Raw genomic sequence first — 20,111 nt, 5'->3', positions numbered from 1 at the left:
GCACATTTTCCGGCCAGGTAAGTAACAATGTTCCTCAAAAGATGAACCTTTTGGGTCCAGTGTTGCCAAGATGAACGCTCTGTGGCTTTCAGAAAACCACTTCAGTGGATGAAGGTGGACATGGGTTCTACATTTTTGAGCAACTGAGTAACCACTGCAGGAGTTCCAATAGCTTTGTCTGCGGGACTTTGGAATGTTCTGTGTTCTCAGGGTAAACGTTAGACAAACTGTGGAGCTTTAAAATACATATTTATTCAGCCTTAGTTCTAATAAATGCTGGGCTTTTTAACAGGTGCCAGTTTAACAATGGAAGTTGCCTGGCTGTAACAGAGAAGAGAATTCACTGTACCATATCGTCAAGTTACTTGTTCTGGATACCCAAACAGATAGCTGAAATTAAAAGTACTAGGTTAAAAAACTGTCCAGTGGCTGGACACTCTTGGTTTAGAAACATTGAGCTGTACAAAAAGGAAAACAAAGATAATTCAATTTTCTCAAGGATTGATGATGGAGTTGCCAAACTGCATCCAGTGACCTTAAGTATTTAACAAAACTGACATCAGTATTTAACAAAAGCTGTAAACCATCCCAGTCATAGTACAAGACTGACACAAACACCAATTAGTAGTCAGCAACTAACAGAGATATTTTTGTTTAATCTCTGGCAGTCTTAGCTAAAAAGAAGCAGGCAGTGGGAAGAGTTTACTCCATCTCATTCCTGACCTCCAGTTAATTTGTGGAATAGTTCTTCATCCAGCGTTTCATTGTGGTCCTTGGAACGTGTTGACAAGAAGATGTAGCCCCCAATGTACTCGTGGATGATTTTGCAGTCCGCACTCAGGCACGTGAAAGCAATGGACACATTCTGGTCAAACTCGATGGCGACCTAAGGACAAGAGATGTGGTAAAATGAGACACAGAGAGGCTGGGAGAAAGAGAAGAGTGAGAACACCGCTGGATCCCAAACACCGATAAAGCACTGCCTGCCCCTGCCAACCAAGAGTTCTGGGCCTGCTTGGGTTTGGATTTGCTGCTACAGCAGGGCCCTCTGGTGGTGAAATATTTTTGCTTGGTCAAGCAGGCAACAAAATCTTTAAGCTTTTTCCCAATGGGATATGAAGTGAGCACTGGGAAGAGCAGGAATGGCACTCCTGACTCTGTCTAATGAGTAATATTTAATCTGCCCATTGTTATGTGCTGACCTTAAATCTGCCTTTGGGGTCCCGGTTTTGATTCCAGCTACTGTTAGCTCTAAAAGGCAGCTAACTGAGCCTAGTTGATCATTGTGGATTCTGCCTTTTTTGAGAGGGATTTAATGTAAACCTGGCCCACAATTCCAGGTGCAGAGAGTACTGCAGGAGAGCAGTAGGGAGGGTATCTGATCTCTCCTGGTTGCTGCAAAACTCCATAAGCAGGAACAGTTTCCAGGCTGCTTCAATTTACATCAGTTCCACCCCAGAAATCTACAATTTATAGAGCTGGATTTAAGCTTTGAAGCCCCAAATCAGGGACCACACATGGACACAGAGTTGCAGCCCTGCAATCTCAGTTTGGGATTTGAAAGACAAACTGGGCTCCTGTAGCCTCAGTCTGCAATAGAGATGAACCACCACCATGTAGAGGATGATGCATGAGATTAAAATGAGATTTTTACTGACAGAGAAGTAAACACAACATGTGGGAATTCACCTTGGAGTCTCTATTTCATCCCATCAAAATCAAGGGCAACTTGTCAAGAGCAAGCTTGGTAGGAACCTTTAAAACGTGATCATCTCATTTCTGATTTCTGACTCCAGACTCCACTAAGAAAAACTACAGACAGCTTATTGACTAGCATGTCACCACACGTTCAAAATCTTTTCAGTGAGGCTTGAAGATATTTTCTGAAGGCATCCCTGAGTGTGTGAAATGCAAGGGCTGAGGGCAGAGCTGTCCCAGGTTTACCTGGCGGATTTCCCAGTTCACATTCCACTGCTTCATGTTGGAGAACCTCCACGTGGTGATGGGATCTCCTGTGGCCATGTCTATCCGTATCAGCCTGTTGTAGGACACCCCAAGCACATCATCCTTCTTGCTTCCTTTAAACCTGAAAAGAACCCAAAGCCTCTGAGCAGATCTGCTTTGCAGTGGTTTCTGGCTAGAGAAACATTTCAGCTGCTCTCCTCTGGAAGTGCAGAAAACGTGGGAAAAGTCACAACAGCTGGGATTGAGGAGGGCTTGGACTCATCTTTTCAACAGGATTTGTTATAAAGCAAAAGTGCAGGCTGCTGAGCCATGGTGTAAGATGGGAAATCTTTCCATTTCATTGTTTCCTGCTAAAAAATACTGTTCTTCCCAAATACATGAACTGGATTATATTTTTACTGGAAAAAATGCCAACAATAATTTTTGTTGCTTCATTTCTCTAATGTTGAAACATGTTCCTCTACTTATATTAACCTATATTAACCTAAATGACATAATCAAAACAACTGATATATACCTGTTTTTGAGTATATCACATTACAAAATTACTGAGGCATTTTAATGTTTCAACTTTCATCTGATTAGAGATGAAAAATAAATACAAAAGCATCAAAATCTTTGGGAGACAGAATTTTTTTGAGTTGGGAATAGCTAGGAAGAGAAACAACCTTCCTCTACCTTCATGCTGAAAGCTGGAAGAAATCTCCTCTGCCTGCTGTGAGTACTTTCAGTATTTGTGATCCTGTTTGTGAACCTTCTCTCTTTAGATGCAGCTAGACCTCAGGGAGAAAATTTGTGACACAATTTGTGCTTTGCTTAATGCCCCACTGAGATTCTGCCCAGCAGTTTGCAGCAATTCACCACTACAAAATGCAGTTTAGGTGTTGGGTTTGTTTGTGTCTTTAACAGGATTAAAAATGACAGATGGGGCAAAAAATCTGTACCTGTGGCAGTAAATTCAACAGGATCAGGGACCATTTTTGGGCATGGAATTCAGGGAGAATTCTGGCTCCAAACAAGCAGGGCTCTCTCAAGTGACTGCCAGGCACAGTCTGGCACCTGGGACATCCAAGGCCCAGCACAATCACAGTTCACATGAGGCCACTGGATTTTGGCAAGTCACAGGTCAGCAGTGCAGATCAGTTTGTACCTCAGATGATTCCTAACCAGCACTGGAAGGGGTGCTAAACATAAATTAAGGAAGGTGCCTCTGACTATGGTTGTGTCAGTAATTTTCAGCTTTTTGGTGTTTTGTCAAGAGGCTGCAGGTCAGACCTCTGCTGTGTCCAAGGAAGCTGCTGTGAACACAATGGGACCTTTCTTTTGCTCACTGCTCTTCCAGATTTGCCTTAAAAATGGATAATTTGCTGTTTTCTTAATGAAATACAAAAGGAATTAGCGTTTTATCATGTTGCAATGAGCAAGGGTCAGAGTGAACACATCCTGCAAACCTGAGCACACCAATTAGACAGGCATTTTATACATTTTGGAGAGTTTATGACAGTAAGGGTTTAATGCTAGTGAGAGATTATTCAGGCTGAACCCAGAGGTCTGTACCAAGGCAGATGTGATGCAGAGTCTCACTCCAGGAATGGAGATACTGGGGGCTACTCCTAGAGCAAAACCAGCAGTATGGAAATCACTAAAATTAAAAGAAATCTCCGGGGGAAAACCAGAAACTGTGCTTGGAACAGGGTGTCAAAGAACTTCTTGCAATTCACTGAGCATGAACTCGCTGTGGCAGCTTGATGTGAGAGTGCAGTTACCTCACAACGTAGTAGGACAAACCAAACTCAGGCAGGGACTGCCAGGCTTGGATAAAACGCAGCTTGGCCTCCACCAGGGACATCTGGGACACGTTTTGGTGGGCTTCCAGAATTCGGGCAGTCAGCTGGGAAACACAGGAAGAGAGAAAGTTTTCAGCTGACTGGAGAACAAAAATCCCGTTGCCTTCACTAAATCAGAAATCATGAGGTCTGTGCTGTGTTCAACACTTTGTTGTCACTGTTTGTGCAGATGCAGCACAGAGGGCACCTGGGGACACATCCCAAGTGCAGAGGACAGCAAGGTCTCAGGTCTGGGTTTGTGAGGCACTGCCCTGGCTCCCCACCCTGCTCTGGGGACCCTCCTGAGGACAGGCAGGCTGAGCTCTTGCACAGCAACAGCAGCACAAGAAATTAGGTGCAGAGCAAGGAAAGACTTGAAGGACAAGAGGACCCAAAGACCCTGCTGATTCAGATGGAAACAGTGGCTTCCAGTCCTTAAAATGCTCCCTTTGCTACTCTGAAGAGACTTTCAGGAAGGAACAGTGTTATCAGGAGCAGAACAGCATGGGTGACTTAAGCCAGGGTATGGATGGAGGAGAGGTGCCAGAACACCTGTCCCTGTGTTCATCTGTGTCGAAGGAAGGGGACTAGGACACTAGTTGGTTTATCATGGGCTTTCAGGTTTGGTCTGGTCTTGGTCTCTTAGGTTTTTTTGGTTTAGTTTATTGAAGAAAATATTAAACACTTATACAGCAAATAATAAGCTTATGAATATTTTGTAAGCTAAGCAATCTATTGGTTAAACTATACTATGAACTCTTCTTTATTCTTTAGGGGTTACATCTCTCTTTTCTCATGTCTCTTTCACTGTTTGTCATCTTACTACAGCTAGGCTCTAAGGACACTGCTATTTATGCAGGTGCAGGACTTGGAATTAGCCACAACTTTGTAATTTTCTATTCTCTAGCAGCTAAATTCTCAACACATCTGAAGAAAAGGCCTCTTGTAAAGGGCCAAAGGACTGCTGCAGGGAGTTGTCCTGGTGGCTTCCAAGTGCTGCTTTGATCCAGCCTCATCCCAGAGCAGCCCTGGCATGGCCCCCGCCCAGCCAGCAGCCACACTCAGGTACCTGCTTGGACTTGAATTTTTTGGTGTAGCGTGGAGAGACGAAGCACTCAGGTTTCATATCCACATTCTCTGGCTCAGAGGCAGCCTGGGAACACATGGTCCAGTTCTTCATCTGCAGGAAGGAAAGGATCTTCTGCACCTCGGGCTGGTAGGAGCTGTCGGCCATGGTTCTGCCCTTGGAGGCCAGAACACAGGCAGCCATCCACCGGGCGTACTGATCCTCCTGCAACACAGACAGGGCTTTGTTCTTTCTCCCTTCCTGGCTGGACTGGCTCCAGCTACACCCAGGCTTTACATTTGCTAAGAAATCCACTACCTTGAAATAGATTCTCTTGGACATTTTATTGCATGACTGGTGTTCACCTAGTGAACACTTTTTACACAATTTGATCTGATACATAAACTGAAAACTAATGTAAGATCCTTATCATGCTCTCCTCATCTGAACAGGGAGAGTTCTAATTAAGAAAAAAGAAAACAAAATCCAAACTTCAATTCTCTGACAACACGGGAACAAAATACTGTAAATTCCTTTTATTTTTTGATAGTTTGTTCTGGCTTTTTTCCTACCAGCCTGATGGTAAGCACAAGATGACTTACTGTCCTTATTATGTATTTAACAATTATGTATTTGTTAGGTCACAACATCATTCTTAAATTTTCTAAAGATTTAGACAATTAACTCTCTGCAGCATCCTCATTTTTCTATACAAATTCTGGAACAGGACAATCTGCCATAAATCTTGAATTCAAATTTTCTCTTGTCTTATTACTCACATTATCACATCTTAAATATACTTCATTCATGCCATCTGCGACAGGAATTAGTAACTTGATTCCAAACTTCTTCGCTGCAACATTTACATCTGGTACAACTTCACATCCTAGATCACAGGGAATCAGAAGGAAATGAATTTATTTCATTACTATATCAGTAGCTTTAATTACTGCTTTAACACTAAGGAACAGTGCTTTGTGGTTGTTGTTCTTTGAGACTAAGGGCCAAGGCTTTGAAGCTTAGGCCCTAATGAAAGGGTTTTGTTCCTTTTTTACTGCCTGTCTGCCTTGCCAGGGTGATGAGTGCTCTGAGCTCAGGGAGCACGTGAGCCCACGTGGAAGTGAAAGGATGGGAGTGCTCCCAAACCTCAGCCTGCTCTGAGGAAATGGAGAGGAGCTGCTGGGAGAGGCAGCAGTGCAGGGTATTTTACAAATCAGGCTCTGATAATCCCAGCTCAGGTTGAACTATTGAATCCTTTTTGTGTAAGCCTCTTCTGCAGGTGCAATCTGCCTGCTTAGGAGGCTCAGGAGTTGAAAAAGCTCCCAGGCAAATGCTGCTGTGCTTGCCTTCCTGACTCTAGCAGGGATTTGTTTTATTCACTTGACAGATGCAAAAGAAAAACCAAAGAAAGGAGAATTCCTACCTTTCAGGTTTAGTTTATCAATAGGCTCTCCCTGTGCAGATTCCTTGTTTTTAAAATAAGATATTGAAGTGTCTCTGAAGACAAACCAGTATGTCTTGATAGCTTTGAGTGCCAGCTTCTTGGGCCTACCAGAAAAAAAAGAAATCCCATTGGTTTATTTCATCACATTACATTGCTAACCCTCACAAACACTGCAGAGCCTCTGAAATTGAAGGCCATACCCATGGCTTTGCTTGTTATGACACCTCTGAGGGGGTGGGAAATGCCTGGATCCAGTCTAGGTTATCCCTGGTATGGGCATGGTTTTTACTCCAGATTTTACCTGAATCCCATCTGGGATTTCTTCTCATTTATTTCCTCCATTCCTAATCAAAGCCATTCCCTTCTAACAAGCTAATCCTTCCCATGAACTCAGTAGCACAAATGTAAACCCTGATTTATTACCATGAATTTGCATCAGTTTTTCATATCTTGAATACCTTCTTGCCTTATCTTGAATACCTTCACCCATAAAACCAATTCATATTCATTGTAAGGAAGCAGAGATCAGCTTTTCTGGCTTAATCTGAATCATATCTAACACAACAAAACTCTATTTCTTCACTAAGTTTACAGAAGCTTTGTGGCCCTCCAGGACAGAAAACCAGAGGTGTTAGCATTTGAGTAGAGAAAATTTGAGTGGAGAAATACTTCATGGTTAGTGACAAAGGTCACCAATGAAGTGAAAAAGAAGAAAAAAGAAAAAAAACATCCAGTGTTTCCCTTTAAATCTAAGAAGATGGTACAAAAAGTATAGAATTAGCTGGAAAACAGTGATGTACTATATATACTCTTATTATATACCCCCAGATCCCCTCTAAAAATCCTAATTTAGAATCCTTTCTAGAAAATGGCAATTTTTATGTTTTAATTAAAAAACCTTATATTTTCAAAACTACCAAATAATTTGGTTTTTAGTTTTCCAATACAGCTACACTCTTCAAAAATAAGAGACTATAATTTTTTTAGACAGATAAAATTATTTTATATCCCTGAAAAAGTTGCTGAAAAAATTTTAGAAAGCTTTTTCTTGCTGTTTTTGAAAAAAATGTTGCAATTCTCCGCAATACTGTCCCCACCTGAAAACAGCATTTACTGTGGTGCATACTGTGAATAAATAGGAATAAAAGTTCACCACAGGAAGCATTGGGACATGCACAGCTTTGCATCCAGGTTTACAGTTAATCAAATAATTACAGCCACAAAGTGTTGCTGTTTGAAGAATACCTGGATTCCACAGTGCCTTAGGCTTTATAATTTATATAGGAACCTTTTCATGATGATAAATAACTGCTGAATGCTTATAAAAGCAAACTGTTCTACTGCTGGGGAAAAATAAATAACCCATTGTTAAAAGCCTTAATTCCCTTTCACCTTAAGCCACCTTCATAATAAGAATGTCAAATAAAATTCCAAATTGGAAATTAATAATTAACAATTGTTAGCAGTTAACAACAGTTAAAATTTTTCAGGTGCAGTTTTCAGTTCCTAGATTAAAAATACCATCTGTCAACGGATGAATCTGATAAATACTTATAAACCAGAACACTTTATCTCTCTAAAACACAAAGACTGTTTTGTGATAAAAGGCATTACAGACTTGAGGTCTCTACAGTCATTAAATCACACATAAAACAAGAGACTACAGTGGGATCACAGAAACCCATTTTGATATTAGAACAGACTCCATGTTCAGTACGAAAGGGGTAATTTGGATGTTCCTTTTGTTTAAAAAATACATTCCCTGGGGTTACTTTCAGAAATTCTTCTCAGGGAGAACTGCAAGTTTCTTCTGGTGTCTTAGTGGGGAAAAAAGGTAAATATGATTGAAAATACAACTTAGGCAGTTTTGTTTAGAGATGATGACTGAGGAGCACTAGGAAATACAGACAGCAGGGTCTTTAATAAGTGCAAACACAGCTACCCAGCATCCCAGGAGTGGCAGAGATTTGCCAAGCAACACTGTCAGAAACAGGAAGAGAAAGACTGGAAGAGAATATCATTAGGCTGGTTAGACCTATCTGGGGGATTTGTCAATTTATTACTGCCACATGTACTGTTAGATTAGAATGAAAAACTCAAGAGATCTCTTGTAAGGGTAAGCTTTTGGTTTTGTATGTTTTATTGTTAATTTTAACAACTCACCTAACTAGCTTGAGATTATCAGCAAGTTTCGGGATGTCTGTGATGTCCTCCTAATCAGGAATAATCAGGAACAACTTTAGTACAATGCACTCTTTAATCAGCTGTTAAAAAAATCAAGAACCAGGAAGGCCCGTGAGAGTCAACAGATCTGGCACAGCAACAGGAATTCTGGGATCCCAAAGGACATACCAAAATGTTGCTTTTATTTCCACCTTCCAGTGTCACTTCCAGATTGGAAAGGGCGGCTTCTACTTCATCCACTTCTGACTCACAGGTGGAATCTTGTGTCTCTGATGATAATGATAACTTGCTTACATGGTACTAAAATAAAACAGCATCCAATAGTCAATGCAGCAATTATCAACACACAATCACAGTGTTTCAAAACAGATCATTGGGTCTCCTGGGTCTTGGAGAACTGTGTGAAGTTCTGCAGGAATCAGGGCTTTTCCCAAGGAAACAGCCATGGCCACTGTGGCTCCTGTGCAATGGCTCTAATGGTTTCTTGTTCTCATGATCAGTGTTTTTATTTCTCTGCTGAATAACTGCCCCTGCTCTGGGAGGCTGCTACGTGTGGATCCCTACTCCTGCCATCCATACAAGGTGGGAACTTAGAAGCAAAGTGCTCTGGTGCTCTGCAGTGACAGGCTGTGAATTCTTGGCAGCTCTGTTTACATTTAAAAGGAAGGAATTGATTATTAAGCAAGTTTGTGCTTTATTACCTATGGTCAGAGACTAAGCCATGCTCAGTCATGTTCAATTCCCAAGTACTCCATAGTGTCCCTATCTTCACATTGTGCTGTGGCATTTTCCTGGCTGTTGGGCAATGTTCACATGGTGTACACATGGTGTATTGCAGGAATTTCAGGAAGAAGAGATGAAGGGATGGTAGCTGGTACGGGAAGCCACACTTCATACTAATACTGATATCAAAGTGCAGATAATGTTAGTAATGCAGATAACGTTAGTAACTGTTTCCATAATTGTGTGACTAATGGTGTTAGTGCTGCCACCGAATTCAGCTGCTTTAGCTGATGGCTGCTGCTGAGTGTTTCTCACCCCAGGAGCAGACCCCAATCCCAGCAGAGCTCCTGGGCTGTGTCCTGGCCTTGTCCTAACCTGTGCATGCCTGTTGGGGGAGCAGCTTTAGCCCCGGGCTGGGGTACGTGCCTGCAGTGCAGCGAAGATGAGCATCTCCTCCTCGGTGCAGTCGATCTCCTCCAGCAGGATGGCCCAGCGCGCCTGCTCGTAGATCTGGTTGATGCGCACGGCGTCGTACTGCAGGGAAGGGACAGCGCCCAGGGGCTCAGGCACAGCCTCGGGCCAACTGCAGCTGATCCACAGTTCTCTGGCCTTGGTTCCTTCCTCTGCTCCCTCCTTGCCCCGTACCAGCTCCTGAGATTGTGTGCCTGCTCCCACGGCTGGCTCAACCTACCCAAAACCAACCAGGAGCCCCTGGCCGGGGCAGAAGGTGAGGCCCAACATCCCCTTTTGAAGGAAGCCTTGGACTGGTGTAACCAAAATGTGAGACCACGCTCACGTGACACAGCTGACTCAAATGTGACCTGCAGAACTCTCTAGTTCCTCATTTCCTTTCTTCTGCTCTTGACTTTTTCACTTCTGGTTCTGTCTGGCTTTGCACTGGCTTGAGATTTGCCAGACCTGCTTTAATTCACTAGCTGGTTTTTGGATAGTGATTACTCCTTATTATCTACTTGGTTAATAAGCTGAAGTGACTCACAGAAATGTTCAAGGCCCAGAGCTGCTGAAATGTAGGTGATGGGAGGGCAAACCTTGGAGTGTGACCTCTCCCAGCAGAGGAGAGATATTTGGTTGCCTGAAGCTCTTTTGGGCATTTCATCCTATGGCTCCAGGGCTGGCTGGGGCAGAGAAGGGAAATGTTTGGGCTGCTGAAGTTGAGACATGTACCTGGATTTTAGTGGGGGTGCCATTTCACCCAAAACCATGCCAAATAAACTGGAAAGTGCCCTGATTTCTTCTGAGGGCTGCAGCCCAGAAAAGCTGTGAAATTCAATGAGGACAGTGCAATATTAACGTAATTGTAAAGCCAAATTTCAAAACCAAGACTCCTTACGTCATTTAGCATACTGCTAGTCTAGTCTTCCCTTAATTTTTTCCTGTTAAAAGAGATGCAGAAAGTAAAGCAGCCCCTCTGTACCCTCTGTAAACAGGGATACTGTTTCTGGTGCTCTTCAGATCCCATCTTTAAATGTAAGACCTCATTTCATGTGGGGAACAGCAATTCAGTGTCCAGAGGGTAACAGAGCAGCCATAGCTGAGGGAGAAAAGCTGAATTTGATCTCTCTGAAGGGCTTGTTACAAATCCAGCTAAAATTCTACATGGAGCTATATATATTCTATATTGCTGTATAGCTCCTTGACATGAAAACAGGCAAACAATGAATAGCAATAAAACCAAGGCTCTTACTTTGGGATTCAAATCAAAGAAAGTGTAATATTTAAAGCGTAGAAGAAGTTGATCTTCCTCCTGAACATCTTGTTCCATAAGTGATCGAGATGAATCCAGCCAGCTGTGGAAGAAAACAACCCACAGATCCATCTGTACAGGAGAAATCATCACACCTGCAGAGCTCCAGCGCAATTGTGAAACAAAAGTAGGAACAAACAGCTCTAATTCCTCTGAATCTAGGGGAAATTCATGTAACTCGAGAAGGTGGAGCATTCATATAGATTTCCAACTTCCATTTTCTGTGTATATACAATAAGCAATGTTTACTTGTGCAGAACTCAGTCACCTGTTTTTAATGCAAAATTATTGAACTTATCCACATCTCTTTCCACTGTCTACCTAAAGCCTTTGGAGTTTGCTATCCAAACTGTCCTTTAGCTGTGCCCACTGTGCTCAAATGAATTTACCCTCATCTAACAACAGACTTGAGTCCAGAGCCTGCACAATGCCACCACTCCTCATTTTGAACCCAAAGGGTCTCAGAGAGGCACCTTACCCTGCATTGAGCTTGGCTTTGTCAGCCAAAGTGCGTGGCTGGTACATCTCTGCCAGCATCTCTGGGGAGCAGGGGGATTGGCTGAGGGCCAGGACGCTGCAGCTCTGCTCAGCCGCGGAGCCGTCACTGAACCAGGTCACGGTGGAGGAAGCTGGAGAGCCACTGACAGGATCATAAATGGGCGTCATGGTCTTGCTGTACAAACCTGAATTGGCTGCAAGTTAAGAGCATCACGTTATTGCCATGAAAAATGGTCCTGTCCACTACTTCCCATCATAAAAACCCTTTGCTTTCAGGACAGTCTCCTATCTCTGCTGTTTGCAGCTGCCCTTGTCCTTTCACAGGTGAGTGACCTCAGGGACAGAAATGCTCTTTGCTGCTCTATGAGATCTCACTTGTGTTGGACACAGGAAACACATGCTTTCAAGCCTTTATTCCTCATTTTCCTTGCAGGTTGCCAAATTTCATGAATATTTTAATTCTTGTCCCTCTTTTTCAAAGGGCAGCAGCACATCCTGTGTGCAGGGCCACAATCTGTTTTCTAGTGTGGCCTTTCTCATATCAATGAGAAATGATTTCTAGGGACAACAGGGAAATACTGACATATTGGAGATTTCCTGAAGCCACTGATTTCAGGCCCACTGTGTCTCCGAGACCATCCTACATGAAACTGGCCTCCTTTGTGTAACAAAGAATTTCTTCCTCCTTCTGATTTCCAGTCAGAACAATAAAATCATATTGATTTTTCATTACCTGGTAATCCAGAACTCACTGGAGAGTTGCACAGGTTTAAAATATCTTCTGTAGCTGGTTCTTTGCTGTTCTTGTCTTTTTTCTTTTTCTTTTTGAGTGTGCCTTCTGATTGCTTCAACAAAGAGAGTTCTTCTGGCCGCCTGATATCTACAGAGGCAGTTTGGGAAGTGAAGCAAGATGATTACATCCAAAAGAGCACCCATGGTTGGTAACAGCATTTCAGGAAGCTTCATGTTGCAATCTGGACTTTATTTTTAGCAGGTTGAAAGTAGAAGCTGTAGAAAATCCACTAATTCTATAACAAGGCCAAAGACTTTGGGCTGTAAGAGTGAGTTTGGACAGGATTTAAATCTCCTTTTGTAGGAAGTGTAACTGCATTTTAGAATGCCAGGAAAAAGCTCTTTCTCCCTAACAGCTCTGCAGTCACCTGTGAGCATAATAACCTCTGTGAAATATCTGAATTATGGATAAGCAAGAACCATTGTAATTGAGGTTCATGCCTTTTATTATTCAATGCATTTCTCATACAAGATTCTGTCTTGGTTCTCACTGTTCTCTAATGCACTACTAATCCAGACAGGTATTTCCAGTCACAAACCTGGCCCTTCATTTCTGAAAAACACTTTTACCCTGGGGTAAGCAAAGACATTTTTGACAGTATTCACTCATTTAAAGTTACAGTGTTTCTGTACTGACTCAACCTGGAGGGAAAATGTAGAAACATTTAATTTGGCCAGATGCCAGTTGGACAATTATGGCATCATTATATGAGAGTTGTTAGGTATAATAAAGACATTGCTCCTTTCACAATCTACTGCTAGGAGATGAAATTGAAAGTGGATCAATATGAGGCAGTAAATCCCTTCTGAAGATGAGTGTAAGCTCTGAAGATCTAAATTAAGATGAGGAATTTAATCCCTATTTTTACCCTAAACCAAAGGGATTTCGAAGGCTGCTTGTAGACTCAACTGACTCCCATTGGTCACAGGCACACATGCTCCAAACCCTCTGCTTGGAAATGCCCCATTTTTGGGAAGAGTGGGGGACTCAGTGCTGTGAGACATTCATGGGCTGGGCTGGGGTTCTTAGATGGGCCCTGACCTGAACAGATCTGGACATACAGAAGTCTTGAACATTTAAAACATGCTACATCTGAAGTGAACACATATAGGCAGAGTTGGATATTATTAATGTTAGTGAAAATAGGTGATAAATCAGTTGATACCAGTAAAATTGCCTGTGGTGAAGGCTGGTGTAGGACACTGATAATCTTACGCTCTTAGTCACTGTCACAAAACAATCAGGACCAAGTCCTGCTGCAGGAGGACAAAGATTCCTAAAAACTGCCAGCTTTGACCATCCAGTACTCCTGCAGCTCATGGGACACATTGCTGACAGTGCTTGCATCACTTATCACAAAGAACCACTGCATGCTGAACCCACCAAAAACCTGTCTCACATTTTTCTTTGAGATAAACACTTTTGTGAGGAAGGACTTCACAGCAAAACAAAGTCACCAATAAATGCTCCAGCTTAGTTGCCAGGGGAGATTTATCTTTACTTACTGAGCATTTTGCAGATGTCACTGACAGCTTTGAACACCATGGAAGAGAAGCTGACTTTCAGTCTCACAGTCTTCATGTTTGGCAAGCGAAGCCGCAGCATTTTGTGCTGATTAGTGAAGATCAGCTTAGCATCTGCCTGCACCCCGCATTTATCCAGTGTCCAGTGGGTTTTCAGAAGCCAACATTTCTTTTGTTCCCACCAGAAAGCATAGTCTGACCAATCTTGTGCTATTTCTAGGAAAATACAAAATGGTTACTAACAAACTATGGAGCAAATATACCAAACATTTGATTTGGAAACAGGTCTCTGCAAACACAAATATTTTAGATTAAAGCAGCAGCTACAGGTCCCAACCTAGAGCCTGTTTGCTGAATTCTTGTGGCAGTCACTGAGAACCAGCTTTGTTTTCCCTGAAGATCTAACCTAGGTGCTGACTGTGGCACTGCCTTAGTCTGTGGATATCCATGGGGAAAGAACAGCTCCTGAATCTGGTGCTACCTGTGGTGCAATGCTGCTGGGATTGTGCTGGGATAAGGACTAACAACAAAGGGTTCCAGCTCAGAACTTGTCAGTGCAAGCTGAAAATCCTCCTACAAAATCTCCTGTCACCCAGATGGGCACAAGCTCCTCCACTGCCTCCTGGCAGCAGCACTGAGCAGCTCATCTCAGTGTTAAGAACCAGCTTCAATTCCATGGAAGTCTTGGTGACACACAGCTGAGTAGCAGCACATGCACAAGGAGAGAGATAAAAGTATTGCTGCTCTTAATTCCATGGGAATTCCAAGATAACTTCCCAGATGTCAATATGTAGTAGCAGGTAAAGCTTCTGTGTGATCTTGGCCAAGCTGTTTCAGTCTCTGCACCAATCCTTGTTCCTCACCAGCTCCATGAGGCAGAGGCTGTTCCTCAGCGTGTCCATAAATAACACAGCAAAGCCCTGTCCTATCTCGGGGTGCCCTGGTGAGAGCTGTGTCTCAAGAGAGCTGCTGACACAAGTCGGTTACAGATTTGCTTTAAATATTAATACAGAAAGCTTTTCACACCAGCTGAATATTAAAAAAGAATACTGTGAAGAATTGTTCTTCTGACTCAGTGGAAACTGTGGCTACCAGCAGTTTCCGGCTGAACCGAGTGTCTAAGTGTGCAGAGTGGGTGACAGAACTGATCTCACATTCTCTTCCTGTGCTGCCCTGCACACAGGGGATTTTACTTTTCACTTCCTAACTTTGACTTGGCTAGTCTTGGCTTTTCCCAGCTCTTCCCTACTGTGTCTATGCAATGGATACCACGGCTCAGACTTAGGTTGGAACACCACAACAGCACAGGAGACAGGAACTCCTGAAGTGCCTTTTAACAAGTGATCCTGTCTGACAGCCATGGGTGCATAAACAGGGCATCACCTACCTCTCCTGCCCCCCAAACCACACAGCTGTACCATCCTGCTGGAAAGGGACTTTGAGTAGTCTGGTTTAATTATTTTTTTCTACTGAAAGGCAACCCCAAAGTTTTGTTGGCACTATGGTAACACAGAGGGTGGAACACAGGGAGGGGTTTCTGGTTTTCTAACCACAAAAAGCTCCACACACAATTTGCTGTAACACAGAAATGGGGGAGTACCATTTCAAAACACACAAACTTTTCTTCAGAGAGGGAAAGATGCACATATTATTTAGTAACACTGTAAATGAAACAGGTCTTTACTCACTGATTTTTTCTACTAATTTCAGCATCAGTCCTCCAACATGAAGATCCCCTGTGACCTGTAGTGAAAATTTCTTATCTACACCTTCATGTTGATGGTCAACTGTCAGCAAGAGGTCCCAGGTGTGTGACCCATATTCATTTGAGGAAACCATCTTGGGAAAGGTCTGTGTAAGCTCTGCAAAAGCAAACCAACCAAACGAACAGGATGTTTCTCCTCCACTCTGAAACAAATGCATTTCTCCACAGTCTCAACATCATTCCATGCTGCCAGGACTTCACAGCAGCCTTGGAAGGAACTTCAGAAGTGTTATCTTGTTACCTCTGAACCAGACTCTGCTCCTGCAATTGCTCTTGCAAGATAGGAATGTGGGATTTTTTGGTTTCATTCTGATTTTGCCATGCCCCCAACCCAGTTGCCTCCATTTGGGTAGATATAGCTCAGTTTTAGCTGGGTTTTCCCACCACCCAGTGCTAATCTGCCAGCCTGGACAATGTAAAGCCTACAGGGAACAAAGGCATTTTGTTGACTTGTACACTTAGAGCTCTAAGTTTTACTGCAAATCCAAGTTTACTTTTGCAGTTCTGCCAGCTTGCTCCCATGGGACCAAATCCAGAGAGCAGTTGTACCTATTTGGGTACATACAAAGGGAGACAACTTTAGTGGCTCTCTGCCAGCATTATCCAGACACAGATCTGCAGTTCCTGCTGACTTGCACAGGGATGTAGGCACGTGTCCTTCTCAGCAGGGTGAATTGTCTGAGATCCCACCAGGCTCCTGCCAGGACAGGTGAACAGTAATCATGCCAAGCCAAACTACAGGAGACGCTCCAAGAAGAAGCTTTGGTTATCATCAGCTGGGCTCTGCTGAAGAAAGAGCTTGTAGGTATAAGGTAACTGATGCTGCAGGCAGGATTTGTGATATTTAAGCAGTGAGACAGCTCTCTGTCCTGAAAAAAGGCCTTTGCAGTTGAGGCATAGGCACTAAAATGGATGAATTCCATTTATTGCAAACTTTCAACAACACACGAGAGCCCAGCTCACAGACTCTCTCTGAAGGGGCCCTACTCAGACTGCTTTCAACATAGAAAATAACTCAGCCAGAAGAGATGTAACAACGTTACAGTCTGTTGTAGTTCTTCTTAAAAATGAGTACATAGTAATTAAAAACCTGATGTCAATGACTTTGTTACAAAATGTATTGTCAAAAAGATAAGAGAGATGAAGTAATAATGACAAAATCGACTAACAAGGAAAGTGATTCCAAACATAAAGGCAATGAATGTGTATGTGTTAAAGATTAGATGGATTTCCCCTTAAACAAATGACATTATAAATGAATAATCTGACCTGCTCAAAGCCATCATTTTAGAGGGAAATCACCTTACCAGCGAGTTTCACTGGGAAGGGGCTGGGAGCCTGCCCTGAAGTTCCAAAATTACAGACACACACAGAGAGCACAAAGTCAGAGAGCTGCAGCTTCCTAACTGTGTGACTCCAAGAGCCCAAGTCTCACTATGGAGCAGGCCCTGTTGTTAGCTGGGTTCTTGCATGTGCCAGCCTACACCTTTACACTAAACACTTACTAAACCAACAAGGGTTGGTACTTATCCAAGAGGTTTGCTTGGCTTGCCTCGGTAAATAAAGGCATTGTGTTGGACACTGGGAACACTGCCTTTCCTGCCCTGGGATAAAGGGTTTTGAATTTGTGCTGCCGTGTGCCACATGGATTTATGAGCTTAGGTATGCACTAGAGCAGGGGGTACCTGTGGAGGGGAAGGGCTGTGGCTCTCCTAAAGCACCCAAGACCCAGACCCCGAGCTGGTCTCCAGGCAGGGGAGGCTTTCAGCACAAGTGCAGTACAAGGTGCACAGCACAGTTCTCCTTGCAATGTATTGATAGCAAAACAAAATTCCTGACTATAGAAAGGGCAAAATGCCCCTAGTCATGCTCCTAAGCATCAATAAAAAACTTCAAAAGTAATCCATGGCTAAAGGATGAGAGCTATGGGATTTTATTTCAGGAGCACAGGGGTGCAGTCTGGCAGATGAACTCTACTTTTGCCCACCCTTGTTCCACTATAAACCAATATTGTTACAGAAAAGCAGCAGTCTCATCTGCCCTCTTGGGCCAGCGAAAACATTTAGGAACTGATCTGGATTTTTTTGGGCATCTATAAATTAGGTTTCACTTCCCAATCTAATTCTGCACACAAATGCCTGTGCTGACACGGGTGAAAATGAGCAGCCCAAGGGGTGGGTGAAACCCTTTCTTTCAGCAGCTTGGAAAAGCATGGCCTCAGTGCACTAATCCTGGCACTCCATCATTCCCTAAAGCTGCTCTTTACCTCTCCACTTCCTCTTCCAACCAGGAGGTTTCAGTTTGAAGATAAGGCAACACAAACACTTGTAAATCTACCGGAGTACGCAGCACAAACAAAGCCTGGGCTCGAAAACGGGGCAAGCAAAGCGACGAGGACAAGGAACCCCTCAGAATTAAACCAAACCAAACCAAACCCAAACCGTCAGGGCTCCACATCTTGCAGCCTCCAGCTCAAGCCTGGATCTGCTCGGGAACGTGCCCCGGCTCCCGGGCTCCACGTGGGAGCTTGCAAGGCCTGGCACGGGTGGATCACACAGGCCAGAAACGTGTCCTCGGGCTACTGCTGCCTCCACTCGGGATTTCTGCGGCGCACTGCGGCCAGCGCAGCTATCGAAAAGCACCAGTGGCTCTGCACATCGAGCTCTCCGCAGATTTTAGCCCTCACAGCCCCAAACTTCAACGGAGAAAGATGTGAATCGTGCTGGAGCCAGGCGCTACCCACGCGGGGTTAAGGTCAAGAGGGGTCCCGAGGTCTCTGGTGCCTGGCGCAGCTCGGAGGTGCCAGGGGGGCCCGCAGCACCCTCGGCAGCGCCACTTGCACTTTGAGGAAGTGCCGGCGGCCCCACGGAAGGACTGTAAAAGAAACAACCCGGGCTCTGGGGCGCAGCTCTGGGCACTGCCGCCCGCCCCAGGGGCAGCGCGTACCGGCCCCCGTGCCCCGGGCCCGGTCACTCGGGCACCGCTCCGCGCTCCCCGCGCTCCTCACCTGCCGCTCCCGCCGGCAGCGCTCCCCTCGTCTCCCGCGCCCTTCGCCGCCACCACCTGGCCTCCGAGAGCGCTAAGGGAGGAGCGGGGGAAGCGGCCCCTCCTTCCTTCTCCTTCCCTCTGCCCGCCCGCCCGCGGTGGGAGAAGGCGGCTCGGAGCGCTGCCCGCCCCAGCGGTGCTCAGGGCGTCCTGCTCGCCCGCTGCCCACAGACAGCACCCCATCCACGGCCCCAGGCCATCGAGCAGCTCCAGGGGTGCTTGTACACGTTTGAGGCTACCCGGAGAAAATCGGTTCCGAGGGTGCAATGGCAAAGAACAGAAAGGTGTGTTTGTGAGGTGAGGATGTGTTAGAACTGAGGCACAGAGTAAAAGTAGATTGAACTGATAGGAAGGGGGCAAAAGCTTCTCCATGAGGCAGATTTTTACAGAAAGTCTTTCTTGCTTTATACATGGTGGTACAGTGATGAGGTAAAGGGAAAAACCATATTAATGACAGAAAAGAGAAACAGAGATAAATAAAGGAAAAATTCTTTCAGATTAAACTCATACCCTGGAGAAAGACTGCAGAGATATAAAGGGCACCCACACCATGGGCAGCAAATGGTTACTCTCATGAGAACTATGAAGTTGTCAAACCACAGATAATATCACAGGATATTTGCTCCCCTAGGCTTGCTCCCTGAGCTGCTCTGATCATGCTCATCTCTTTGGATTGTCTATGCACGCACGTGTCATATCAGCCATCCTTGGAGACAGGCACTTGAGAGCTCCTGAAGGCTTCCAAGGCCTTCTGTCACCTGAGGGCACACAGAGGCCTTTAACCACCCCAGCCAGACCCAGCTGGGGCAAATTTCAGGCATTCTACTTAAGCTCAGGCTGAGAGGCAGTTTATCCTTGAGGTCATGGGGAGTAACTCTGCTTTTGTTGCTTCTTGGCACTGGCTTGACTCAGTGGCTTTTCAGATCTTTGTAGGACAGTTTGGTGAGCTGCCTGCTTATTATTGTTTAAATAAAGGTACCTCTGCAGATGAGCAAATAATTTTGTATGGACCATAGGGTAATATAAAATTCAGGTGTGAATTGGTTGGTGAACAACCAAGCCTGCTGCTCAGCTCAGAAACACATTCTTGAGTTTTGTTCACTAAATAAATAAAGCAAGATCACAAACTCTTGATCAAATTGGAAAAAAATGGTGCTTGGGAGATAATCAATACAAGTGAAGATGGTTGCCAGGCCAGTCAATAAACATTGACTTTTATCTCCAGGCTGGTCCCAATCCTGACCTGTTCTAATTGTAAGTACTATTTCCCTTCCCAGCTGCCTGTGAACAACTGATTTGAGAGAAGAGGCTGTGGAGTTTGATGGCAGCCTGGCCCTACTGTGCCAGGAGGGCTGGGGCTCATGGTCCACCTGAACTGCTCTGGGACTGCTGAAAAAATCTCTGCCAGATCCCTTGGAGAGGAAAATGCACTTGCTGGATGCAGGAAAAGGATTTGGGAAAAAGCCAGAAGACAAGGAGGCCTTTTTAAGTAAGTTCTCTGTGAATCTAATATA

General features: G+C 44.4%; 1 protein-coding gene across 2 annotated transcripts; it reads right to left on the bottom strand.

Moving 5' to 3' along the window:
- Positions 1–228: 228 nt before the first annotated feature.
- Positions 229–18,721, bottom strand: FERMT1 (FERM domain containing kindlin 1). 2 transcript variants are annotated; one of them, XM_026793279.2, is made up of 14 exons: positions 18,560–18,721; positions 13,770–14,003; positions 12,205–12,351; positions 11,452–11,665; positions 10,914–11,016; positions 9,635–9,742; positions 8,654–8,785; positions 8,465–8,514; positions 6,281–6,405; positions 5,637–5,743; positions 4,861–5,082; positions 3,732–3,856; positions 1,945–2,086; positions 229–886 (listed from the first exon to the last, which is right to left on the bottom strand). In XM_026793279.2, exons 2-14 carry the CDS (start codon positions 13,867–13,869, stop codon positions 713–715), a joined length of 1,749 nt encoding a protein of 582 aa, XP_026649080.1. In that variant the 5' UTR covers positions 13,870–14,003; positions 18,560–18,721; the 3' UTR covers positions 229–712. The 2 variants fall into 2 exon arrangements, with proteins under 2 accessions (XP_026649080.1, XP_005486875.3); XM_005486818.4 differs by lacking the exon at positions 18,560–18,721 and adding an exon at positions 15,476–15,626.
- Positions 18,722–20,111: the final 1,390 nt, after the last annotated feature.

Source organism: Zonotrichia albicollis, chromosome 3 (assembly GCF_047830755.1).
Source record: "Zonotrichia albicollis isolate bZonAlb1 chromosome 3, bZonAlb1.hap1, whole genome shotgun sequence".
NCBI classification, from domain to species: domain Eukaryota; kingdom Metazoa; phylum Chordata; class Aves; order Passeriformes; family Passerellidae; genus Zonotrichia; species Zonotrichia albicollis.
Note: the sequence above shows the minus strand (reverse complement) of the source record. Positions and strands in the feature narration are given on the sequence as shown.

Coding starts and splice junctions, on each gene's coding strand:
- FERMT1 (XM_005486818.4), bottom strand. CDS start 15,626: ATGGTTTCCTCAAATGAATATGGGTCACACACCTGGGACCTCTTGCTG. Junction 12,352..13,769: donor TGACATCTGCAAAATGCTCA/GTAAGTAAAGAT, acceptor CTGCCTCTGTAG/ATATCAGGCGGCCAGAAGAA. Junction 6,406..8,464: donor GATAATCTCAAGCTAGTTAG/GTGAGTTGTTAA, acceptor TTTTTCTGGTAG/GCCCAAGAAGCTGGCACTCA.